Consider the following 27747-nt stretch of genomic DNA (forward strand, 5'->3'; position numbering starts at 1 on the left):
TAAGAGTTGTGTTTACAGTTTATTGTTTCTGCTGCGCTCAAGTGGCTAAATAAATTGGTCACTGGTCATGTTTTTTCCCCAAAACTTTAACTTGGATTGATGCTTTTTTTAGCCATGACTATTTATTGTAATCAAGAAAAAATTATGAATTGAAACCAAGTTTTCAGGAGTTTAAAAGCAGCATTTATTGATTGAATTTAAAAAGCAGCATCAAACGCCCATGAAATGCTCACGTTTACTTGATTTGATAATTTTCTGTCAGGAGAGATGAAAGCAACACTGGTCAATAAGAAAGGCTCAATAAATTCACAATTAAATGAAATAAAATTTGTATGGATTGGTAAATATGTTTAAATAAATTCTTGTTTGAGAGGTATTTAATTCAAATTTGATCAATCAATCGTTTTCTCAATTTAAAAAGCCCTTAAATGTTATTTTCTTGTGTATAGTTTCCTCTGTGAACACTAGGTGTCAGTGTGGCGTCACCCTGCAGCTTTAAATGGGACGGGTTGCATTCATGCACCTTTTCTCACTTTCGCCTCATAAATGTCTGACTGACTGTCTTTCCTGAGACTGGAGCTCATAATACACCCAAAGAAAGTGTAACAATGAACCAGGAACCAGGTATGACGCTGAGCTGTTGGATAAAGACCAGACTACCTGGCTGATTCAGTGTTTGCAGGCTGGTGCTGAACGTCGTGGGAGGGCGGGCCACCTGTGACGGCAAATGAGTGGAGAGAAGCTGCGAGTCAGTCAGTCCCTGCGTGTGTTCGTGTGTGTGTGTGTGTGTGTGTGTTTAGTGAGATGAGACAAAAGCAATGACAGAACATAATACAATGGATGACGTTATAGGATTCAAGCAACAAACCAAAACATGCATTTAGGACGTACAGCGGTGAAAGCAGAAAAGAAAAAAATCAAATGGATTTTGAGTGTGTGTAGGCGTGAGTGTGTAGCTAGGTGGTTATAAGCACAACGAGAAAAAATAAATCAATGAATAAAAAATAAATAAATAAAAATGATGATAATAATAAGAACAACAAATAAATTAATTACTTAATTAATAGGAAGCGTGGGTCTGGGGGTTTCCCTTCCTTAGCCGCCTCCAGGCCCTGTGGAGGAAACTGACTGTTGGAGGACGCACCCCGTCGCTCACTCACCCATCATGAGCAACCCCCCAGTACCAATGGGAGAGAGCCTGTTCCTGTGGGGTGTAGGGGAGAGAGATTTTTATTTATTTTTGTGTGTGTGTGTGTGTGTGTGTGTGTGTGTGTGTGTGTGTGTGTGCGTGTATGTTTATGTGCGTGTGTGTGTGTTTATGTGTATGCACGTTACCTCTCGGGAGTGTTTCTGGTATAAACACTGACCTTGTCAGGATAAGTAGTCCTCATGGGAACCACATCCCGGTCCAAATGTCATTTCTGAGGTCCTGGTTGGGGTTAGGTTGTCCAAAATGAATGAAAGTCTGCTGCACAAACCTGTGTGTGTGTGTGTGTGTGTGTGTGTGTGTGTGTGTGTGTGTGTGTGTGTGTGTGTGTGTGTGACATGAATATTATTTGGGAGGAGGAGGTTTCTCAGTTGGACTCCTGCTGTTGCTTCTTCTTCTTCTTCTTCTTCTTCTTCTACCTTTTTGGTTTCCTCAACCCCAGAAAGTTGCGGACTTGCTTCCAGAATGAAATCCTGAGTTCTGGGACCTTCTCCTCAGAGACTTCAGCCTCCTCTACAAGCTCACTCTCCTCCCTCTCATCCAGGAGCTGAAGGCTGAGTGTGAGCTGTGTGAGATACTGAGCTTTAAGCTCTTCAAACTCTGTCCAAAGAGCCTCCTCCTTCACAGAGGCGACTTGTTGCATGACTGCCATCTCTTGATGAAAGGTTTTCTGCTCAGCCCTCAATTTCTGGATCATAAGCATGTCACTTACATGCCTTTGGCATTCCTCATCATATGCAACTTTGATATTATTCAGTTCTTGGTGAAGAGAGTGTAACTCATTCTGTGTTTCTTTTTCGCTGTTCATGTACATGTTCATGTACATGTCCATGAGATCTTTTTGGTATGACAGCTGTGTATTTGTTTCATGCAACTCTTGGCAAAGTTGGATTCTATAGGCCATCTCTTTATACAATTCATTTTGATGGAGGGTTTTCTGTTTAGCACTCAATTTTTGGATCAGATGCAGGTCACGTTCATGCCTTTGACATTCCTTATCATATGCAACTTTGATCTCCTCCAGTTCTTGGTAAAGAGAGTGTAACTCTTTCCATGTTTCTTCCTCTCTCCTCATGTACATGTCTGTGAGGCCTTTTTCATATGCCAACTTGGCATTTTTTTCATCCAACTCTTGGCAAAGTTGGATTCTGTAGGCTGTCTCTTTATGCAACTCTTCTTTGAGCCTCTGAACCTCTTCATGAAGCTTAATGTGGTCCATGTTGTGGACCTGTTCTGTGGTAGTCATTTGGTTTTTCACAATTGAAATCGATCTGTCCAACTTAATGCAGACGGACTTAGTGTCTTTTTCAAATGTCTCAATGCTGGTATCTTGGAATTCCTTTTTCCTTTCAGTAAGCTCTGCTGTGTTCTATGTATCACTGGTTTGCCTTTGTTATCTCTTGATGTTTTTCCTTTCTCACAGTAGTGACCTGACCTGCAGTGTGACATCACAAATACCAACGGTATCATTTCTTTGATGAAGCTTTAGGGTTCAATTCTATTTATCTGATCTTGATCTTTAGAACAAAGGTAGATCAAAGGTAAATAGTTCAGTTTCTCCTTCTTTTTTCCTGCATGTTTACATTCAAAATTACAAAGTATGATTCAAATGTAAACTCAAGGGCTGCTACTACTTATCAACATTCAAAACAGGCTTAAAACCCGGGAACTTTGTCTTGCCATATTGTGCACCTATTCAACAATATATGCCAAAAAAATACAAAAAAAATAAATTCTTTGTATTCTTTTATCAAAATCCAATCATGTTTTCTCCCTGTAAAACAAAATATGATGTGTGCTTACGTAGGCTTGAACCAACCCATTTCAACCAATAACCAAACGTGACATCCACCCATCAATCAATCTCCAACTTTTAGTGGCACAGAGCTAAGATTCATTAGGACATGCCCACTTTTCAATGTTCAAATCAAATTCCTCCCAATGTGATGTCCCACCACTCTATCCTGTTTCACTCAGAAATACAGCATGATACAGAAGTAAGATACTCTGGAAATGCTGTTTCATCTGGACTTTAATGTAAAATAGTACAAAACTATACTAAATTAGTTTATAAATGACCCAAAGACACTATGTCAAGTAAATATATGTCCACTCTGCCTGCCATAGAACGTGCAACATAAGTCGAAAAGATTAATTTGATCCATCTTCAGTCACGTCCCTTCAGGGTGAAGAGTGGCCCCTCCCATAGTGGATGGGTGCATAGGGTAAAGAGTTTAATGAAATCTGAAAGAGAGCATTGTGGGCATTGATGAAAATAAAAGGGACATTCTAATCTCCTCCTGTGTTACTTGACCCTGTAGGCTTACCTTAGCTTATCTTATGGGCACAAAGACAAACCATTTTTACTTCCATGAATTTAATATTAACAGCTGTAGCCTAATGTTAGTAGCACAGATGCTTGTCAGCCACAGCACATATTGCAAGGGAAGGACAGTTTGCAGAATCAAGGTAGCTAATAATTGTAGAAAAATTCATAGCCTCCTGCAAAACAATACTGGTCAATAAGAAAGGCTCAAAGAATCCAGAATTAGATTAGATTAATTAAAAATTAGTCAGGTAGTCATCAAATTAAAAAAATATATAACCAAGTACTGGGTGTGACAGTTGTATTTGGTTTATATGAACTTGTCCAATCACTTTTGATCCTCTGAAACTGTCAGTCTGTCTATACAAATGGCTACAGTTATCACAGTTAAGTTTCCCTGATATATCTACAAATATCTTCAAATGCTGGAGTATAGAGCCAAAATAACAAAAATTGTGTCAGTGTCTGAATACATATGGACGTCAATGCATATGTACAAAGAAAGTGCACATTCTCAAATTTTCACACAGGGACAACACCTTTTGACAATATATTTTGTAATGTTTTGGATTTTTTCAAGTGTAGATACCACCTTTGATAAACTCACCTGTAGCAGAACTGGAGGTCTGGACAGATGGAGCGGTCTGCTGCTGCATAGAGATAGTTCTCTTCTTCTTCTTCCTGCAGGTTGTACTTCATTGTGTCCAGTACAGACGAGGGAGAATGACCTTTCTCATACAGCTCTGTCAGTGTAATTATGGCGGTAGCTGACACATCCCTTTTGTGCAGAACATCAGCACATGCCAACCGGTGATTGTGCTTGTTCCTCTAGTTCACATGGAGGAAGTAACCCTCTGCCATGTGTGGGTCTCCAGATCTGTGGCAAGTGGAAAAGTACAGTACATTGGAGTAATAAAAGATAAATCGTCCCTCAGCTGTTGCTCTTCATCCTCAGAGCAATGATAATGAGTCTGCAGCTGCTGCTTGAACTCCTCCACCTGCCTCTCCATTTCTTTGGATCTATACACAAATATGTTACATACAGCCTTACACATGCACTATGCAGTATTAAAACACAGGATTTTGACAATTCAGTGCAATGCCACAGACTCTCTTTCATAGCAGCCTACTCAAGAGGAATCTAGAAATCTTAAAAACCTTGTTGTTGCAGTCTGTTGCCCTTTGATGCCCCAGTGGTGAGTGCCCACTGCCCCTCTGGCTCACCATCCGAATGGTCTTTATTGTGCAGCTGTGAGTGGGCCTGATTGGCTTTGTTCAGCTGCTTCTTCAGCCATAATATTCTTTCCAGCGGTGCCCTCACACAGTCCTCTCTCTGCTGGTCATATTCCAGCCACTGCTTGTTCTTCTCCAAGGGCCTCTCCAAGGCCTCAGGGGACTGAATAAAAGAATGAGAGGCACATTACAGAGGCAGACAGACGTGCCAGGGGGATGGCTCCAGAGCACACACAAGTAAAAAGCTCCAAATCTTGAAGAGTATCAGGTGCACGGTTGTGGCAAGGATGAAACAAACAAAACACTGACACTTCACAATCTTCTTATTATTTATTGTGGACAGAAATGGAGGCGTTTCAGCCAGAGGCCATTATCAGTGTAATAAAAAAACAGAAGAAATGACAATATATATAAACAAGCGAGGTTCAAACACCAATCAAGGAAGAGAATACATAATTGTATAATAGGATCCATCTGCGAATGAACCACCCTGATGCAGCCTCTTCAAATGAAGGTGTGATCTCAGCAATCAGTGAAAACAATGACTGGTGTTATGAGCCAAAGGGCATTATATACAAAACTTAATGCCCATGACCAGAAAGACAGTATATAGAGGGCAATACAATCTAGATTAATAAATAGAGATGCTCATAAATGCAAAAACAGTTGTCACAAAACATAATAAAGAGATAACCTTCATAATGTGCATATATTCAATATAACCTTTAGAGAGGAAAATGATAATAAAAGTAATCTATGCTTAAAACGATCCAAAAAGGCATTAATGACTAATCAATGTTAATATAGAGGGCTCGAAGTACTAAGTAAATAGAGAAATCTCTGAAACAGGATATGTCTTTAATGGGGACACATAACATAGAAAAAGAGAAAGATTAAATATTTAGGTATGACTTTGAATTTCAACTTGACTTTTGATAGCCGTGTTAAAAAGATGAATAAAAAATGAAATATAACATGGTTAAATTTAGACATATTAGGAACTCATTAACAATAAAAGCATCAAAAATATTTTTGCATGCTATGATTTTTTTCTCATCGTCATTGTTGTATATCCTGCTGATCCCAGGCCAGTAAGACTGTGCTGAAACCAATTGAAATTCAAAAATCACATTAAAGGCAAGAATCAGACAGAAGAAAATGAATGGACGAAGGTCTCTGGTAGATTGAAGTGTTGCTCAGTTAGAATTACTGGGAGCTATTCTAGAGTGTGCGGCTCTTTTGTCTGATTCTTGCCTTAAGTCGGTGTACTAAGACACAATAAACTGCACTGCATTTTCAATTTGAATGTGGTTGGGCTGTTAATGTAAATCTGTAGAATTGAATTGGCACCATTATTATTTTTTTCTTTACTTCACCTGTGATGTTATGTTATCTAGGGTTTTAATGGTGCAAGATGCAAAAGGCAGTATTGCTGACACGGTCGTTTATACCTTATAAGGTATATAGGTGTGCTTGAATATAAAAAAAACTCAGAAAGTTTACTGTAGATTTGCATGTTTTCGACTAATATGAATCTGCTCCACTGGGGGGCGCTGCAGCACAAGAAAAGACCAGAGGACAAACACCCGCCGATTTGCCTGGATGGTGAATCAACCCACAGTACTGCACAGTGATGAGAAACAAAATGAACTAAAGGTATGAAACATATTATAAAAGGTAATGAGAACAGTAGGCTGTCCTGTACAGGTAACTTGGTGTACCCATGACACCAGTTGACCCGGGCTGGGTGGTACGTTTCATGCCTCTTCATGACTCATGCATGACTGCCCTCCGGTATCCAACCCTCTCTCCTCCTCACATCTGTTCGTTTCAGTTCCCTCTGCCAGGGCTGCGTCTCTTTCTCTCTGCGGAATATGGTCCACTTCGAGTAAATTTGGACATCATAAAGATGCTGCGGGTCGTTGTTGAGTCCGCTAGTGGGATCCCCAAAAAGAAACTTGGAAACCCTGATCCAATAACTACTATTATCTTCAAAGGTGAGTCATTGACTGCTTTAATTATAGGTGTGTGCTCGGGTAACTGTTTTCTCAGAGAGCTTTTATCAAGCTGTCCATAAAAGTGTAATATTTCCTGTCTTTATAAATATTTACTTACATTACTTATTTTTCCAATGTAATGTAGAAGCAGTTTATGGATTTATTACTTAAGTCAGTGGTTCTCAAACTTTTTCACGTCAAGGATCCCTAAACTGACACGTTTTCCACGAAACCATGGATCCCCATTTGATAAGATTTTGTCCCAGGGTCCCCCATCTGATAAGATTTTTGCTGTTAGATGTTACAGAAAGTGCATGAAACCTATGGCCAAAATAATTAAACATTATGTCATTGTGTTACTTATGGATGAAATTATAGTGAAAATAAATGATCCCACTTTTTGCTGGGGATGCCCTGCAACCCCCTCTTGGACCCCTGTGTGAACCCACTTTGAACCACTGACTTAAGTAAGTTTGCATATTTTGGCAGTGACTCACATAGAAAATGAATATCCTTATAAGGCCAGGAATATCCCTCTGTCTCCAGAGAACAGAAGCTGTTTTGGCCACTATTGTCTTATTCTTCATTTTCATACAAAACTAGATTTCCCAGCATACAGTACTGTAAAATGTTATTTCTGTCATTAATTTCATGGAAGAAGCAGATTGGAAACTTGTTTGTGTCCACAGTGTTTCTCCATGACTGTTGACATAATATTGTAACACCAGATCTCTCTTTTTTGTATATTTGAATTTTTGCCAATAAATGTAGTGATTGATTGTTCTTACAGGTGAAAAGAAGAAAACCAAAGCAATTGACAGTGAATTAAACCCTGTATGGAATGAAGTAAGTGGCAAATTGACAGTAATATGTGAGAGTTACAGTATGTGAACTTGTTAACTGGGAGATGATAACTCTCCTGAGAGCTGCTATTACCAGGGTTAAAATTGTTTGTAACAGTCTCTCTTTTTTGTAATTACAGGTGCTTGAATTTGACCTGAAAGGTTCTACCTTGGATGCGTCCTCATTCATCGATGTGGTGGTGAAAGACTATGAAACAATCGGCAAACACAAGTATGTGAACTTTACAACATGTTAAAACATAATTCAAACTTGCGTTGTCCCAAACCAGGAGTGCAAAAATGCCTGCAGGAGTGCTGCAGGCATTTTTGCCTCTTGGACTGAATGAATACATGACGCTCAGACTAACACAAAGCATGACAAATTACTGCTTATTTAAACATCTTCCTGCCTCTGAGTGAAAACCACTCAGAGGCAGGAGGAAACCCCCCCTCCCAAAACACCAAACACCCATGTTATGCCAGGTAGTGCAGGTAATGACTGAAAGGGAAACCTCAGCCCTCCTTAAAGGTTTACCTTTTGAGAATGCAGACGTGATTATAATCTGTCTCGCTTTTTAGTATTCGTACCTTGACTGCCGATATTACAACTGCTGTGCTATTTATTCCAACAGTATGGTTGAAAATAGTTATTATGATGTTTTCCTAAGGAGCAGAATATCATGTTCTAACTTTACAGAGCTGTATAACCACATGATGCAGTGCCACCGTGTTAAGACTTGCAGTTTTAGTAAAGAAGGGGCTTTGTTTTCCACACAATAGCTCTTTAGCTCTTACTGGGAATGTTGCCTTAAAAGGAAAGAATAGTCAGTTCTTTAAACCTTCCCTTTAAGATAGAGTCAGACTGTTATACTCAACATAAATTTCTCTTGTGTAACTGTTTGTTTGGCACATATGTGCATTTTTTTAATTAACACTGTGAGTCTGAGGCATTTTGTCTTTCTGCCGTGCAGACAAGTTGGTAGATTCAAGTAACAACAATTCCACTGAGTCACTCTAGTGAATGATTGTGTACATTATAAATTATTTTGGAGCAGGCTTAAGAGGTGGGGGTTGGGGTGGAGGGTTGTCTGCCTCAGCCATGAAGCCACGAATGCACTTGGATATTTTTTTTCCATGATTACTGCCTGACACACATGTGGTGGGGAGTGAGCAACAGAGCTTGCGCTGGCTTGTCATCTGTGATGACTAGCTCAGCCTGTATGCTTTGCAAAATGAACTTTACACACAGCTGATTCTATGGGGAAATGCGCTCAATTGGGAATGCACTAAACACCGTATCTATGATTTAGGAAAATCTATAAAAAGGAATGTGACTCAGAAAGCCCCCCGTCTAATCTGTGGTACCATCAAGATAAGCCATCCCCAGCCAGTCAGTGTTGACTGCTCAGTTTGTCTGGCAATTTTTTTTTTTACCCCTTAACCCATAAGAACCCCGACCCATTTCTCCTTAAAGGAAAATTATGGGGAATATAAAACAGACCAAATGGACCACAAGGAACACATTTCTGATTTTTTTTTAAAATTCTACCTTCAGTGTCAAAGATCTGTAATGTAACATATATGTCATAACGATATTTCCCTAACTTGTTTTATATCAATTTGTTCAAGAAATGTGGTCAGAACAGGTTAAATGTAATACAGGACATCTTATTAAAGCATCAGAATTGTTAAATGGGTTGAAACCTACCTTTAATAACAAAAAACAAGCTTTTTAAAATTAGCTAGTTCTATCACATTTGCTGACCAGGCACACTGCCATTTTGGAAGTGATGTCATGGGTACACAGATTCACACATTGTCACATGACTGCACCCGGATGTTCAGTAGATATCACTTAGGGACTTCATGAGTTAAAATCAAGGATAAAGGACATTGAAAGGGTTGGTGACACCTGTGTCACCATGGGTTCTTATGGGTTAAGTTGCTTTGTTTAACTGTAGTGGAAAGTAGTAGAAGAAAATTATTTTTATAGTTATTTATATTCAATGGCGCAGCTCTAAATACTTGAAACTAGGGTTCAACGTTTTGTTCGCTAGTATGAGGAGAGTTGTATATACAAATTTTAATATGTATAAACCAATCACTGCATGTGGCCTCTGCAACGGCAGGAACAGTAAATTGCCATACTAGATTTGCTCTCAGTCTGATGCTCTACTGCTGACCCTGCTTTCCAAGCACAGTTTTTAAAGCTCTGTGTAATGATAAAAAATGACACAACTGTTGAGAACAAGAAAGAAGAAAAAGAGAGTCTGAGCAGCAGAATCATGAATCTTTATCCCTCTTCTCGTGTGCTTACTTAAGACTTCCCTTTGCCTTTAAATTTGTCCACCCTTAAACTGGGCACAGAACGCCCAGCACATGCCTGTGGTGCATGTTAATTGTTTCCATCATTCAGTTTTTCTCATGCACTTTTTCATCATCTTAAGGGCTTGCCTATGTAACCAGCTTGTCACTGAGCAAAGTATACCATTTATTCTCTGGAAAGACACTACTGAGGCTCCCAAATGGCTCTTTTGCAAGAATTAGCCAGGCAAAATGGATGTTTGTCAAAGGGAGAGCTTTTTTTTTAGATATACAGTCCAGACAGTGAGTATTTGAACAGCTACACATCTTTTGTTTTTCAGGCTCTGTGCTTCAGCACATTCAATTTGAAATAAAAAAATGGATACTACATTGAAGTGCCAAGCCTCGGGTTTAATTTGAGTAGGTTTACATCAATATTGAAAGAACTATGTGGGAGATATAGCTCTTTTAACAGATAGTGCCCAAAGTTTCAGGGTTCAAAAGTAATTGGACTCTTGGCTACTAAATGTTTCCTGAACAACCCTTTATGACAGCACAGCAAGTCTTAAATGCTCTCCAGGATGTGGGCATACATGTTTTCTCGGCAAAAACAGGACAGCAGGTTGCAGTACAGAAACCTAGAAACTAGTAGAGTTCACAAATGAAACAAAAACCAACCTCTATCAAAATTATGGAAAGAGGAACAGCTCATACCAACTAAAGCATAGCACTTTATCTGTCAAACATGGTGGTGCTTCTGTTATGGTCTGTAATCGCAATTGATCAGTGAATCCAGATTGTGATGGACTTAAACGATTTGAAATTATTTTAGAAAACCTCTTATGTTTTGCAATCTAGGGTTGGTCCGTGATGGTTATTAATCATTTATTAATCATCTGTTTGGTAGCGAAAGAGAAGAAGTGAAATTGGGAAGTGGAAACCATCAGCATACAGTCATAAAACACTGTGTACAATCCCCTAATGTTGTCATAGCATAAATTTGCGGCAAAGCATCTTCCTTATACAGAAGTTGCTAGGGTTATTCAGCTTTGCTTCCCTTTCAAACAAAGGTGTGGTTTCTCCCCAGCTGCAAAGATTTCGTTGTTGACATACGTCTGAATACAGACTCAAATGAATTTTCACTAAATAAATAATTCTGCAATTTCTTTTCAGGTTCATAGGCTCAGCAAAGATCTCTCTTAGAGACTTGGCCAGTGGTAACGTGAGGTCCCTCCCATCCAAGAATGTGCCCTTGATTAATGAAAAACAACAGGCCGTTGGGGTGAATACCTTAAATTTATAACATGATTCTAGACAGTTTGCATGCACTTTACATTATTTGTACTGTTATTTTTTGAATATCAGCTTCAACTTTGAATCAGTGGAATCTGTAAAGACAACAAGTAACTGAATTTGAATCCCATGACATATCATTTGGTATTAAACATATACATTGGAGCTGATAATGCTAATAGAGAAAATGCGCTTTTTTCAGGCAACCATTGATTTGCTCATTGGGTATGAGCCACCTGCCAGCAGCACTCCAAACTTAAATAATCAACCTGATGGAGACATGTCTCTGATGGATGCTGGTAAGTAGGCAACCATTCAGTTAAGACACATGATGATAAAATAATGAGAACAGATGGTAATGTTGGAATTTTTAAAATTCCCTCTCAAAAGAACAAAACTAAATGAAAACCACTTCCCTTTACAATAATCCATATATAAGTTCCACAATGATAAAAAAGACACAAAGATGAATATCAATCAAATAAAAAAAAAAACACACACCAAAACAAAGTAGTTTAATACCATTTTTCCCATGTGCCCTGTCAGCAACTGGATTACGTTTTTCCATGAAATCTGACAGGGGACCCCAAACTTTACAAAATTCACTGGGGGTTTTCCTTAGATCATACATAACTTTTCAATATAGAACACTGCATAACAACAACAAAGCACTGATACAGTTGGAGGATTACTGTCTTCCCAACTGAGTGCAATACACTTATTGACTGCTGCTAACTGTTTTAATATTATTGGTTTCGGGGTATTCTCCTAATAGAAACAAAGAAGGTTCTTTGATTATTTTAGGTTTCAATCACATTTTGTGTAAAGAAAAACGTGTCTGAAATGTTATGACATTTGCTATCTGTTTATGATGGTAATAAATCAAGCCTGGAAAACAGCACCATGTGTATTTGGAATAATTATTTAAAGAATGTAATTATTGTGATTGTGCTGCCACAGGAGGCAATGAGGAGAGGGAGGAGGGGGAGACAGAAGTGGACAGAGGGGGTCAGGGTGGAAGTCCAGGAGCTGCCATCTCACCAAACCAGCCTGGGAAACCTAGCCACAAGCCAATCCGTCTCAGTCGTAAGAGGCATAGAGCTCTGGCCAATAAACCCCAGGACTTCCAGGTATTGTCTGAGTTTTGATTACTCTATTCCTGGGTAATGACAAATGATTAATTTAGGGTTAAATTCTTATTGCTAATTATGAATGACAGCAGGCTTCACCAGTGTAAATATACATTGATGACTGGGCCAGCCATTATAAAGAGAATTATAACATTTATCTGTCATTGCAAACATGTGAACATCCTCTTGGTCTTGCATCAGAGCAAACAATGTCACACATATGATTTTCTTTGGGAACTTGTTCATGTTCCTGTGAAAGGCCCAGAAATGTATCTGCTGTAAGCTGATATTTGTCATGTTTAATTAATCAATGGTGTCTTTTCATAAACGATCCAGATAAACTGCCTCACTGTTTGTTCAGCTGCCTCACTGTCGCTTGCAATGTTCAGATTCGTGTTCGAGTTATCGAGGGTCGACAACTGCCTGGCAACAACGTCAAACCAGTGGTGAAGGTGAATGTTTGTGGACAGACCCACAGGACTAGAATCAGAAGAGGAAATAACCCCTTCTTTGACGAGGTAATGAGTCCATCACCACAAAAAATACCAGTTTTTTAGACATTCCTTTTTAAAAATGTGTTACTTTTACCTTCTTTGTCTATTTTTAACATCCTCTTGTCTTCTTTCTTTGCTGCTTAATCTCCACCAGTTTTAATAACCTGCTGAGGTATTCCTCTCTTTATCGGCATTGGTGATATGACAGCTTGGAGCTTGAAGGCAGCATCTTCAGCTTTCTCCCGTATCTAATTCTTCTCCTATGCATTTTTCTTTGTCTCAGTTTTTGCCAAAGCATAAAAATATCAGCTATTAAATTGTAAGTCCTGTAATGTTTGTCACAATCACTGATAACAATTTGTGTCTTATTCATACAGTGACAAGAGAAATGCTCCTTCATTTATGACTTCTTTCTGTCCCTCAGATGTTTTTCTACAACGTTAACATGCTCCCCTCAGAGCTGTTTGATGAGAGCATTAGTCTTAAGGTGCGTATTGATGCATTTTTTTGCAAGAATAAAAGGACATTGTGTACTTTCTGCATCTGTTGAAACTTAACTACTTTCTTTTTCTTGACAGGTTTATGACTCCTTCTCCCTCAGAGCTGACAGTCTAATGGGAGAGTTCAAGGTATGGCCATTCAAGTGTTTTTTAAGTATTTATCTCTGCTACATGTATTTTTTTATTTTTGACCCATAGAAAATGTATCACTCACTAGTTGGGGCTTTGCAGAATTGTAACTTTTATCACCAGTAGGCTGACAGATTTCAGATTTGTTGTAATAACTTTACATTTTTCTGTTGCTTATCCAGCTGGATGTTGGCTACATCTATGATGAACCTGGTCAGTATATGTAAAATACATACTATATATATATATATACTGTATGTAGATGTCTGAATGTGTTAAATACTATACTGTGTCCAGGTCATGCCATAATGAGGAAGTGGCTCCTCCTGAGTGATCCTGATGACTCCAGCTCAGGGGCCCGAGGTTACCTTAAAGTCAGCATATTTGTTGTGGGGACTGGGGATGACCCACCGGTACGAGTGCCTTTACTTACAATCAAAATCCGAAAATTCTCAAATAGATCTGAGTAAAGATCAGTATTGAATAAGTGCATGATCTCCTCCCCTTCCCTCTCCTCTCCTGGATACAGACTGAAAGGAGAGAGATAAGTGAGGAGCAGGACGACATAGAGAGCAACCTTTTGGTGCCAGCTGGTGTCACAATGCGATGGGCCACACTCAGCCTCAAAGTCTACCGTGCAGAGGATATGCCACAAAGTAAGTGACAAATAAATTCCTGCAAAGCTTCCAGTGCCCCGCCCCCCACCCCCTGAGATATCTCTACTTACAAAGTACCTTCTGTTGCAGTGGATGATGCCTTTGTTCAGACAGTGAAACAAGTCTTTGGAGGGGATGGAGATAGGAAAAACTTGGTGGATCCATATTTGGAAGTCAGCTTTGCTGGGAAAAAGGTATTTCATGATTAAGTAAAGGGAAAAAAAGGTTTTTGTTTGTTCTTGATTTATGAATATTGTCAATGTGAAATTTTATGAATCTTTTTTTGTTTGTTTGTTTTAGGTGTGCACTAAAATCATTGAGAAGAATGCTAATCCAGAGTGGAATCAAGTCATCAACCTCCAAGTCAAGGTACAATCTTATGAGCTTGATTCAAATTTCAAAAACACTTTAACCTTCAGCACTAATTACAGTGACACACACCTCCGTCTGCCTCTGTAGTTCCCTTCCATGTGTGAACGCATCAAGTTGACTATGTATGACTGGTAAGAACTAAAATTCATTCATACACAGCTGCACAAGTGACAATTATATCACAACCAATAGTTGACATGCCATTTTACTCTTTGGCAGGGATCGTCTAACCAAGGATGATGCCATAGGAACGACTTTTTTAGATCTGAGCAAACTGTCCTCCTCTGGGGGAGAGATTGAAGGTAATGATGTTGCTGTAGTGATGTTTTGATTGTTGTCACTCAGTTTTTTAAATTTGGATGTTACAACATCTACATCTACAACAACAACATCTAATATATCTGTTTTTTTTTTCATTTGAAGCAGACACACGGGCTGAAAATGGCAACATGCTATCTGAATGTACGTAAGAAATTATGATCTGTATATAATCACAGTTTTAATGTTTTACATCAAAAACAGATTGGACTATGGACTATCATTACAAGCTACATAGTAGATATTTATATTTATTTTACCATGTAACCTCAAATAACCCCTCTGCTTTTGTTTATGTGTCTACACTCCCATCTTATTATTTTAGCCTTGAGAATGTGCTGATGGGATTTAAAGAGAGTGTCTGTGTGTTACAGTGAGCACTGTACCGTCTGAGGTTGGTTTTCTCCCAGCGTTTGGGCCATGCTACGTCAACCTGTATGGCAGCCCAAGAGAATTTACTGGCCTCCCTGACCCATACGAGGATCTCAACTTTGGCAAGGTAACCTAACCTATAAGCTCAGTATGGAGGGTTCAGCAATTGTGGCTTGCTATGTTAATATTTGTGTTGTTCACATCATATTTTGTTTTCATGTGTACATGGTATTGTTGCACTTTGATATATTGCAGGGTGAAGGGGTCGCCTACAGGGGGAGGGTCCTTGTTGAGCTGTCGACTCAGCTGGATGGGAAGGTTGACAATACCGTAGAAGACATTTCCAGTGATGACATCCTGGTGACACAGGTATGCACTGCACCAAATAGACCTTGTATACTTGTCATTATTTTGACTTCTTTTTTAATTTTTGCGATAAAGGGTTTGGAATTTTGAAAGTTGACATATTGCTCAATGAAACTTTTCCTTGACAATGTTATTACAGTGTTTGTCTTGTACCTTGTACTTGAGAAGATGAGCTCAGTCTCTATCAGAATAGCTGGTCTGAGCTGGTCAGAGAAGATACTTTTAACTGAAAGTGAGAAAGGAAAAGATTTTACTGCCTTGACCTCTAACACTGCCACATCCTTTTGTAATTGAGTACAGAAATACCAGCGGAGGAGGAAGTACTCTCTCTGCGCTGTGTTCCACAGTGCATGCATGCTCCAAGAGCCAGGCGAGCCAATCCAGTTCGAGGTTAGCATTGGTAACTATGGTAACAAGCTGGACTCCACCTGCAAGCCCCTGGCGTCCACCACCCAGTACAGTTTTGCTGTGTTTGATGGTACGAAACTAACAACATAACAAAGTCTTCATTTCATGCTTATTACATGTTATAGTCGAAGGTTTCTCAATTTTTTTAGGCACATTTTTGTTGTCTGACTTACTGTAAAGATCATGGTGGGAGCTCCAAATGAATTATACATATATATTTCTAACCTAAATCTATTTTGATTACAATAATCAAACTATAAATACTTATATAACTATAAATCAGTCAATGTACTGTTAAAACTCTGTGACACCCCAGTTCTTTGAGGTCAAGAACCACATGGACAGCAACTCTTAGTATGTGGTCAGTTCCACAACTTGTCTTTAAAATGACTGAGTATATTTATTTTGTATCCTACAGGTAATCACTACTATTACCTGCCCTGGGCTGACACGAAGCCTGTAGTTATTCTAACTTCATACTGGGAGGATATCAGCTACCGTCTGGACTTTGTCAACATTCTCCTCTGCATCACTGAGAGACTGGTGAGAATAAGTCACACTAGCACATTGGCACAATGCCTGCCTAAACATTGCACATGTCTTTGCAGGTAGTGCAGAGCTCAATAATTTCCTTTCATCTGTCTTTGTAATTTGTTGTAGGAGTCCCACCTCACCTCTTTAAAAACAGCCATCGTAGCCAAGGTGCCTGAGACACGTTTGGCAGAGATTTGGCTCAAACTTATCAACCACATGATTGAGGATCTTAACAGGTAAGATAGAACCACACAGATCCCTCACTGGACCTTGGAATTATATGTAGTATGTTATGCTATAATGTAAACTATCATTTGAAAACTGAAGTGAGGTTATTCCTGTTAGGTCAAATACATTTGTAGGTGGCTGTCGGGTAGAATTCTGTTATTGTTTGACCTTGTGTTGTTCCCATTCAACGTTACTTTCAGTAACAGTGTTTTGACAGTTTACAGCTTCCAGCGCTGGAGGGCCAGACCAACGTGACTGCACTTGATCTCCAAATAAAAAACTTGCGTGCTGCTGCTCTGGATAGTCTCAGACAGACGGCCAGTCGCATGAAGGAAGAGGCCACAGATGTCAAAGCTACTGTTGGTGACATTGAAGACTGGTTGGACAAAATCAAACAGTTGGCAGTGGAGGTCAGCAAAAAGAAACTATGCAATGGTTGCATGCAGCTCTTCTTTTTACTGTATGGAGCCCAAGTTGCAAAAATATGATATGGCTATAAAAAGATATGACTTCACTATGAAATGTTGTGTCTCCATCAGCCTCAGAACAGCATGCCAGATGTGATCATCTGGATGCTGAGAGGAGAGAAGCGTGTGGCTTTTGCCCGAGTCCCAGCAAACCAGATTCTGTACTCCACCTTCAGTGAACAAGCATGTGGCAAACACTGCGGACAGACTCAGACCATCTTCATGCAGGTATAAGACTAGTCGAAACAATAAGACATTCAAGGCAACAGACATTTGTTTATTATTGCCATTGTTCAGCAGGTCTTACAAACCCGATTTTTAATCATGTATTTCATTATTAAATTTCAGAAAGAGTCTTACTCTCTCATGAATTTTTCTTTGTCAGTACCCAATGGACAAAAACAAAGGTGTGAGGATCCCTGTTCAGCTGCGGGTCAACATGTGGCTCGGTCTCTCTGCCCATGAGAAGAAGTTCAACAGCTTCTCAGAGGGAAACTTCAGTGTATATGCTGAAATGGTACAGTAGCTTGAAAAGACATTAGCTTTCTTAGAATACATATGAATTTTTTGATTGTGGTTTCTGTAACATTTCTTTCTTCTCAGTCTCACTCTTTGCTTTCTCTCTACAGTACGAGAACCAGGCCCAGGTGTTTGGGAAGTGGGGAACCACTGGCCTGGTTGGGCGCCATAAGTTCTCCAATGTGACTGGAAAAGTGAAACTCAAACAAGAACGCTTTCTGCCACCGCGTGGATGGGAATGGGATGACGACTGGTTTGTGGACCCTGAGCGATGGTATGTTTACACGCATGGTTTACTGTGATTCATGGCTTTTATGGTTTCAAGGATAAACATCCTGTTATCACTGTGCAGTTGAACAGGGCTGTTTATAGTTCAGCTTTAACCATCTTAATTGGAAGTAGTCATCAATCACTTCTTCTACCAGCCACTATGACAAGTCATATCACAAATACAATTGCAGGAAATGAAAAGGAATTTTGGCATCCATCAGCATTTTGGCATAAGGAGATCTCCTTCCCTAAGTGCCCCTTACTTCTGCATTGCTTACATTCTCCCACCAAGGTTCATGTAAATAATTTTAGCTCTTCCTGAGCTGTTCCTCTCTGTTTATCGTATCGTGCATAGCTACTTTCTGAGTCACAAAGTCTCCCATCAACCTTTATGTTATGGTGGTGTTTTCCACAGCCTGTTGACAGAAGCAGATGCGGGCCATACAGAGTTCACAGATGAAGTCTTTCAGAACGAAACACGTTTCCCTGGTGGGGAGTGGAAGCCTGCTGCAGAGCCCTACACAGACGTGGTACAACATACTGTTCTCAAACATACATACACACACACACACTCACACACATTCACCTTTTTGGACAATATGTGAAAAATGTGGGTGAAGATAACAGGACAAAAGCCTGTCTCTTCATGTTAGCTTTCAATGTTATCCATTTCTCCTGTGCTATTATGTAGTTAGGACAGGTGAGTTGCTTTGTAGTTGCATTTACTGATTTGATTCAGTCTCATTGGTCTCTGTACGGACACTTCAGGCAGCTGTTTTCAGATAAAAAGCTCTAATAAATTCACTGTCCGCAACCTGCCCAGCACCAAATGGCAAGCAGACAACGTTAGCAATTAATTGATGAGCATTGCGGAGCATTTAGTAGCGAAAGAGCTAGATATTACCCTCAGGAGTTGGTGGAGAGTAAAACAAAGGAGAGTGAGTATTGGACTTCATCAGAACCCAAAAAAGAGTTAATGCAGCTTTAAGGATTATAATTATTAATAATAATATGAAAAGTACGAAACTCTTTGCATTGGTGAAGCTGTAATCTGCATTAGTATATATTTATGGGTATATTTAAACAATTAAATGGCGATCAATATTGTGTATGTTAGTATTTATCAACATGGAAACAAACAAAATAAAGAATTTTTAAGCAACAAATGCTACAAATATACAGATATACTGTATATCACCAAAATTAATGAGAGTGTCTTTGTGGTGTAGAATGGAGAAAAGACTCAGAGCCCAGGGGCCTTTGAGTGTCCATCTGGATGGGCCTGGGAGGATGACTGGAGTTTTGACAGCAACAGAGCTGTAGATGAGAAAGGTAACATGAACACTTTATTGATACAAAAAAATATGTGATAAAAATCTTTTATTAAAGGTGTTTTCATGGTTGAAATACTGCAATTCTAACCAGGTCAATGTGTCTTTTTGCACTAGGTTGGGAATATGGGGTTACCATTCCTCCGGATGATAAACCCAAATCCTGGGTTGCAGCAGAGAAGATGTACCATATCCATCGCAGGAAGAGGCTCATAAGACCGAGGAAGAAGATATCTGATAAAGTGGCTCCTGTTGAGGTGAGGAAGAAATAGATGAGAATTTGAGTAGATGTTGATTTGAAAGATGTTGGGAGTGCAGTTTCACACTTTTGTCTTGTCTTCATCTCTTCCACAGAGGCGAGAACCAGGGGAAGGCTGGGAATACTCTTCCCTGATTGGCTGGAAGTTCCACAGGAAGGAACGCACCTCTGACACATTCCGCCGCCGCCGCTGGAGAAGAAAGATGGTTCCATCAGACTGCATCGGGGCCTCAGCCATCTTCAAACTGGAGGGGGCATTAGTGAGTCTGACTTAAATTCCCTGAGTACTTTTGCTAAATAAATGGTGTATTACTAAATGTCCCCCCATGAGGCAGTTGCCATGGAAACAGGAGTTACTTCATGCCATCTGAGTCATATCCTCTCATTATTCTCCTGCATGTGCCTGTTCCTGTCAGGTCTTGGCAAATAACTCAGGAAGTTTATTTTAGTTCTGCATTCTTTTCTTCAAATTTTCTTCAGTTTTTCTCAGATGTTTGCTGTGAAGCACCCCTTTAAGCACCTCACCCTATGTTATGTCAACAGGGGGTTGATGTGGACGAGAAAGCCAGTAAAGCAGATACGGCCAAGCGATTTGGTGCCAACACACCCACTGTTTCCTGCCACTTTAACCGTAAGTATTTGGGTTAGATAAGGTCACTGATGCTGATTAAAGCCTTGGTGGTTCTTTTATCACTACTTCCTGACAAGTCCTAATGAAAGATAACATTGAATCAAGAAGTCAGTAAAATCAGAATAAATTTGTGCACATGCCTAATCAGTGGGATTGTGATCAGTGGGTTCTGTGAGATTACATTGTTCTAAGTGGTGATGAATTTCCAAATGCTGATAAACATGATCCATCCCTTCAGGGTCTTACATTTACCATCTGAGAGTGTACGTGTATCAGGGGAGGAATCTCTGTGCCATGGACAAAGACAGCTTCTCAGGTAAAAATAAAGCAGAGAACCTGCGTCTGGGAATAACCAGAGAAAATAAAACCCTGATCAAGAGGAATAAATGAAATCAACTGGTGATGTACAACTTTGCAAGTAAAAATCACCAAAATTCACACATCCTGTCTCACATTTCAATCACAATAATATCTTGGTCGTCTCCAGATCCTTATGCCCACGTGTCCTTCCTGCATCTGAGTAAGACCACGGAAGTCATAAGGGCCACTCTGAACCCCACGTGGGATCAGACTCTAATCTTTGAGGACATTGAAATCTATGGAGACCCGCAAACCATTGCCCGCAACCCACCTGATGTAGTTTTGGAGCTGTATGACAGCGATCAAGTGGTGCGTAATAGACTTAAACTGATATATTTCTATCAAATTATATATCTATTAATCAGATCAAACAGAGACATACATAATTATACCCTATAAATACAACTGAAGTTCATGGTAGATATTGAAGTCTTTGTGTGCTGCTGTATTTTATTCACTAGGGTAAAGATGAGCCCATGGGTCGCTGTACATGCCCCCCAGTAGTGAAACTGAACCCCAGTGTGGCTGTCAGCCCAAGGCTGCTGTGGTTCCCAGTCACCAAAAAGGGACGCAATGCTGGAGAAGTACTGCTGGCTGCTGAGCTTCTACTGAAGGACAAGGTAAAGAAGACATTAAAGAAAGTAAATTGTACTGCAATTTAACTTTGTGAAACTATAGATGCTGAACTAGAGATGATGCTGTGCTTTGCCCTCCAGGTGAATGAGGGAGATCTGCCCCTGGTCCCTCCTCGGCGGGGGGAGAATCTCTACATGGTTCCCCAGGGAATCAGGCCTGTAGTGCAGCTCACTGCGATTGAGGTACAGCATCAAACCATCTAGCTTGTCTGACAGCCGCTATAAATTACCTTCACACACAATACATGATCAGGCAAGACCAGCCCAACCCTAAGATTTCTGTTGTGGTTGCATTTCTCATGTGTAACTCCCTTCCTCCCTTTCACTCATTTCCTATCACCATGTTAGTCTTGCAATCTGCCCAGTCTGGTTTTTGTGTGTTTATGTGTTTTTATTTGATCTCAGGTCTTGACTTGGGGCTTGAGGAACATGAAGACCTACCAATTGGCCACAGTTTCCTCTCCCAGTTTGATAGTGGAATGTGGTGGTGAGATTGTTCAAACCGCTGTCATCAAGAACTTCAAAAAGAACCCCAACTTTCCGGGATCTGTGCTGCAACTCAAAGTGGTATTAACCCTCAAACCTCCTAGTCCTACTCCAAATATTCATACACAGTGCTTCATTTGCCAATTTTAAATATTTTTTGCGTGGCCTTTTCTAAACTTTTTTCCTAGCTTCTTCCCAAAGAGGAGATGTACACCCCTCCCATCGTCCTGAAGGTAATCGACCACCGACCTTTCGGTAGGAAACCTGTAGTAGGTCAGTGCACCATTGACTGCCTGGAGGAGTTCCGTTGTGACCCGTATCGCATTAACAGTGAAGTCTGCATGTCTGCTAGAGGTACGCACATACATGCATGGACTCACACACATACACACACAGCTACGTACAGCACAGTAGAGATTTATGATATCCTATTTTCATTAACTTTATAGTGGCAATGATAGCAGCTGCACAGGGAGATGTTGTCATAGACATTGAGGGGAGACCAATCGTGACAACTGAGGTAAATAATAATGCACTCACAAAAGTAGGGAGACAATATATCCCGTCTGCTTCTTTTTATTGATAAGTATTCTTTGTTTGCTTCCCACTTTGCAGGCTCGAGCTGAAAAGGTGAGATTTTCTCTTTTCACAGATACGCTACTGATAAATAGCATCTCTAAAAATAATAACTTTACTGTTACTTTCCATCATGTAGGAAGAGGAGGCAGTAGACTGGTGGAGTAAGTTCTATGCCTCTGTTGGACAGCAGGAGAAGTGTGGGCCTTACCTGAAAAAGGGATATGACACATTACAGGTTAGAACATGTCATCAGACATTGTGAAAAAACAAGAAGTTCCTTCCAAGAAGAAGTGATTCAATCTGTGCTTGTGTTTACAAGATACAGCCAGTGAGCTGTGTCAGACAGGGTTTTGACCAGATATTCCCAGTTTTAGTCTGTTTTGTAGATAGAACTGTTGTATATATCCAAAACAATATTTTTTTCCTCAGATACTGACATGAGCAGTAAGACAAATGTGGGGGTTATTTGAAAATATGAGGCAGAAGTACAGTTAGATTCAAATCTCACAATGAAGTTTGACTGTGCCTTGTGCAGCAGATAGTGCAATGGTGCAATAGACGTAATTTGTGTTTTTTGATCTGTGACCTGGTTGTAGAGGAAACTGAAATATGTCATGTGGCTTCGTGACTTTATATGTGTCATGTGTATCTGTTTTACTATGTTGTGTGGTTTTCAGGTATTTAACAGTGAACTAGAAGAGGTTGAGCAATTCCAGGGTCTCACTGATTTCTGCAGCACTTTCAAACTCCAGCGAGGAAAGACTGAAGATGAGGAAGATGATCCCTCGGTGGTGGGAGAGTTCAAGGTAAAGAGGCCAAACACTGAGAAAGTATCACACAGCCTCCCAGTGTACCTGAACTGTTGTAATGTGAGCAATAACTGCTTCTGCTATTGCACAGCTATTTTTCCTAGCCTTCGTCTGCCCCCTGGTGGATAATTTAAGAATTTTAGTTAAAGTCAATGAATAGTTTTGGCAGCTGTGAAATGGTACAGAATTTGCTGTAACCCTTGAGATATTGACATAATGTATATAGCCTGCAGATTGCTTATTTAAAGTAATCAAAGGCAGCAAAATTGTTGCTGCCAAGCTAAGTTGTATTCTTGGGGATAGGAATAAAGCCATGATCAACTGTGGCTGTTTTATCATTATATTTTGGTTTTTTTAGGTTTTACTCCTTATAAATACTGTATATGTTTTATGATTGTCTTTACAAGTCTTAAATTGTGTCATTGGTACATTAAAGACATTTTGAATGGTTAATGATGTTGCATTTTAATGTGGATATGGAGGCACAATATCAGTAAATTGATATTTAGGATGCATACTTTAAGGAGGCATGGGAAAATTAGTAGAATAACATATTTATGTCTAGAATAAAATGATCCAGTGCTTATTTATGTATTGGACAGTCCAGCAGCTTCTTTCATTTTGACAGGTTATTCCTTAGGTGGTGGTTAAAGTTGCCCATTTATCATCTCCGACTCTACAATCTATTTTTACCTTGAAAGGAACATGGATAAGTTCCTGTGAGAGTGTAAAAGCTTAAAGCCTGAAATCATTCTACCCCCCCAAAAAAGATGAGGTGTTATATAAGTTATGGTGCTGTCCTCTTTGGTGGTATACAGGGCTCGTTCAAGATTTACCCACTGCCTGATGACCCAGGGGTGCCAGCTCCACCCCGCCAGTTCAGAGAGCTTCCTGAGAGCGGACCTCAGGAGTGTCTGGTCAGACTTTATGTGGTGCGCTGTATTGACCTGCAGCCTAAGGATACAAATGGCATGGTGAGTTTTATATTAAGCTTAAAGATTTGAATCACAACTATGCCCTAGATTTGTATTAATATATACTATATGTTTAGTGAAAAAGACGCTTGAAGCCACTGTAGCTAAGATAACATTTTTTTGCATTCTTGTTTCAGTGTGACCCATACATTAAGATTACGTTGGGAAGGAAAACAGTGGATGACAGAGATAACTACAAACCAAACACTCTCCATCCAGAGTTTGGGAGGTGAGACACTGATATGTCCTGCTCTCAGAACTTTTTTTAAATTTTTTGAAGGAGCAACAAATACATAATATGATGTCCTCCAATTTTGTCCAGGATGTTTGAGCTGTCCTGCTTCCTGCCTCAAGACAAGGATCTGAAGATTTCTGTGTATGACTATGACTTACTGAGCAGAGATGAAAAAGTCGGTGAGACAATCATCGATTTGGAGAACAGACTTCTGTCCCGTTTCAGGTCCTGCTGCGGACTGCCGCAAACGTACTGCGTGTGAGTATGTGCTCTTTTGTGAAGTATGACTACAAATACCACATCTACAGTACAGCTGACACATCCTACCTTACCTGTCTTCTGTGATTAAAGTCAAATGAGATGTACAAGGTTCTATTGGTGCCATTTTCTTGCAGCTCAGGGATTAATCAATGGAGAGACCAGCTGATGCCCTCTCAAATCCTCCAGAATATGGCCAGGGTGAGAGGTATCCCTCCTCCACGCATAGAAGGAGACGGCAGCTCACTGTCTTTCTCAGGAAAACAATACAACTTGCAAGATTTTGGTACTGCTTGTTACTACTTATTATTAGTCAATTTATTACTTCTATTATCACATTTGCTGTGTCGTTGATATTAACATAAAGTGATATAATGTCCTTTCATCATTATCTTTTGTGGTCTGCTGTGCCACTTGCAGAGGCAAACACTGTGATCCACTCACACTTGGGCCCACCCAGAGAGAGACTGGCTCTGCATGTCCTCAGAAACCAGGGCTTGGTACCAGAGCATGTTGAGACCAGAACCCTGCACAGCTCCCACCAACCCAACTTGTCCCAGGTTAAAACAACAGCACTAAAACTTCGTCTTGTAGCAGAGACACACATATAGAGCTCTGTAAAATAAATATATGAATGTCACTGTATGATAGTTTTGTTTAAATGAGGCATCCTTTTTTCTGCAAATGCAGGGACGAATTCAAATGTGGGTGGACATCTTCCCCAAGAATTTTGGTATGCCAGGGCCTCCATGTGTTATCACCCCACGCAAAGCCAAGAAGTAAGAAACGCTTGACAAAATAATAAGATTTTAATGCAACGATTGAAGGATGAAATATAATGATATCTTTGAAACAGGTACTTCTTGCGAGCCATTGTTTGGAACACAACTGATGTCATTTTGGACGAAACAAGCATCACTGGAGAAAACATGAGTGACATCTATGTCAAAGGGTGCAGTTACTTTTGCGTTTACTTTCATTATTAAACTGTACCACTATACTGTATGTTTTACTTAAATATGCATTTTTACTTATTTGTACCATGTATCTTAGGTGGATGCCAGGTATGGAGGAGGACAAGCAGAAAACTGATGTTCATTACAGGTCCCTGGACGGTGATGGAAATTTCAACTGGAGGTTCATCTTTGGGTTTGACTACTTGCCTGCAGAACAGCTGTGTGTTGTCTCAAGGAAAGTGAGTGAAATCATGGAGCAGGAACAAAACATTGAGTGATTGTTGTTTATAACCATATAATTTTTGTTGTGATAGTATGATTGCAAACTTTCTGTCTGTTTATAGGAACACTTTTGGAATCTGGACAAAACTGAATTTCGGATTCCTCCCAAGTTGATCGTCCAGATATGGGACAATGACAAATTCTCGCTGGATGACTACTTAGGTGAAACAGCATTGTTGTTATCCCCCAATTAATGCCACGAGCATGCAAAGGGAAAGCCTTGAAAGACTGAGAACTATAACAATGTGCATTGTATCTACATTGTGCAGAGTCAAATACTCATTTTCTATCCATATCTCTGTGACAGGCTCAGTTGAGCTGGACCTTCTCAATCTGATCCCTCCTGCTAAGACCCCAGAAAAGTGCAACCTGAAGATGTTGCCAGGAATGGCAGGCTCAGTCTCCTCCAAGAAACCACAGCCCAACTCCCTCTTCTCCCAGAAGTCTGTACGAGGCTGGTGGCCATGTGCAATCGAGCAGGATGGGAAACACGTGCTTGGTGTATGTTAATGTCCACAGCACAGATCCTAGTTATATTTTCCTAGTCACTGTTTATGACTGTGTTTCAATATTTCACAGGGGAAAGTAGAGATGACCCTGGAAATAGTGGAGGAGAAGGAGATGGAAGAGAGACCAGCTGGGAAAGGCAGAGATGAGCCCAACATGAATCCCAGACTGGAGCCACCAAAGTAAAAAATCTGGCTCCTTAAAACACAGTTGTGAATTGTTTTTCATGAATTTACATTGTGTGAAAATGTCTGTATGTCTCCATTCAACAGCCGTCCTGACACATCATTCTTCTGGTTTACAAACCCTTGCAAGACCATGAAGTTCATAGTTTGGCGCAGATTCAAATGGATTTTCATCGGGGTGATTATTCTTCTGCTGGTCCTCTTGTTCCTTGGGATCCTGCTCTACTCTCTACCTGTAAGATCACTCAGTTTTCTTGATTTCTTGCTTGAAAAACTACATTTTTTAATCACACAAACAGTTTTTCTCAGTTTATTATAGTCTGAGTGAATTTTAATGTCCATTCTGTATCCACAGAACTACATCTCAATGAAGATTGTGAAGCCTTTCTCCTAAGGAGCATTGCAGAGAAGCTGTCTGTCCTCCTGCTGCAGAACCCACAGTCCTATTTACTGTTACTGTTACTCAGAAATATGCAATAACTTTCCCTACTGATGCTATAGCAGACTGACACTCAGCATTTTCCTATCACGTTATCAGAGCTGTTTTTAATTTCTGCACTACCAGTATTACTTGTATCTCTTGTATAGCAAAAACTTTCTCATATGTTCAAATTTAGAAAAATGTCAAGAATCTCATATTTTAATAAAATTTGTTGTTATATTTTGTATGTGTGAATTCTGTGCTAATGTTTGGTAAGCTATTGACAGAAAAAAATGTTTCACCAACATTTAGTTAGCAGTATCAAAACAAAAAAGTACTTTTTATGTCCATTTTAGTTGCCTAAACATGTACGTGCTTTGTGAAGTTTGTGGTTAACTACACTTATACTTGTACATGTATATAGAAAATCATATAATAATTTAAGGCCCCCCTTCAATCAAAAATGTACTTTGCCTCTTGTTCCTTCAGTTGAATGTTTGAGCTTCACTGTGCAGAAAGATGTATGTGCAGAGTTTGAAATTAGAAGGCTGTTTCACATTCATCTGCCGAAAGTGGAAAGTTTCTGTGCTCATTGAAAATCCATAAAAATGGATTTTCAATATTCTGTTCCAATATTCAACAACTGTGATGTGGAAACTTGAAGCCTCCAGTGCACAAACACAGAATTGACTTTACAGCGAAGTAGAAGTAGATGACATCTTGTGTCCAGCAGGAAAACTTTTGAGATTAAGTATTTTTTGCATATTTTTAAATTCTGAAATTTTTAATAAGGGAGAAGGAACAGATGTCATTTTAAGGATTTCATCAAGATAATTTAACTTTTTTTGTGAAAAAACTATATCAGACACAAAGT

The 27747-nt window shown here is 39.7% G+C and overlaps 1 protein-coding gene across 2 annotated transcripts; it reads left to right on the top strand.

Moving 5' to 3' along the window:
• The first annotated feature begins 6257 nt into the window (after window positions 1–6257).
• Window positions 6258–27118, top strand: myofl (myoferlin like). Of its 2 annotated transcripts, none has more exons than XM_067610187.1 (55): window positions 6258–6422; window positions 6601–6763; window positions 7554–7609; window positions 7746–7837; window positions 11083–11191; window positions 11405–11501; window positions 12163–12332; window positions 12722–12850; window positions 13251–13313; window positions 13405–13455; window positions 13638–13668; window positions 13753–13868; window positions 13985–14111; window positions 14202–14305; window positions 14412–14480; window positions 14571–14614; window positions 14703–14785; window positions 14907–14945; window positions 15176–15300; window positions 15429–15542; window positions 15840–16017; window positions 16366–16490; window positions 16608–16717; window positions 16927–17119; window positions 17249–17404; window positions 17562–17693; window positions 17806–17969; window positions 18381–18495; window positions 19195–19297; window positions 19414–19553; window positions 19651–19815; window positions 20099–20186; window positions 20425–20502; window positions 20674–20855; window positions 21008–21166; window positions 21263–21364; window positions 21587–21748; window positions 21856–22021; window positions 22117–22187; window positions 22283–22297; window positions 22383–22481; window positions 22924–23052; window positions 23874–24029; window positions 24167–24258; window positions 24352–24522; window positions 24660–24808; window positions 24943–25082; window positions 25213–25301; window positions 25379–25474; window positions 25576–25717; window positions 25823–25922; window positions 26068–26261; window positions 26340–26449; window positions 26540–26687; window positions 26808–27118. In XM_067610187.1, the coding sequence occupies exons 1-55, from the start codon at window positions 6369–6371 to the stop codon at window positions 26844–26846; spliced, it is 6294 nt and encodes a 2097-aa protein (XP_067466288.1). In that variant the 5' UTR covers window positions 6258–6368; the 3' UTR covers window positions 26847–27118. The 2 variants fall into 2 exon arrangements, with proteins under 2 accessions (XP_067466288.1, XP_067466289.1); XM_067610188.1 differs by having other exon boundaries at window positions 14910–14945.
• Window positions 27119–27747: the final 629 nt, after the last annotated feature.

This window comes from Thunnus thynnus, chromosome 14 (assembly GCF_963924715.1).
Source record: "Thunnus thynnus chromosome 14, fThuThy2.1, whole genome shotgun sequence".
NCBI classification, from domain to species: Eukaryota; Metazoa; Chordata; class Actinopteri; order Scombriformes; family Scombridae; genus Thunnus; species Thunnus thynnus.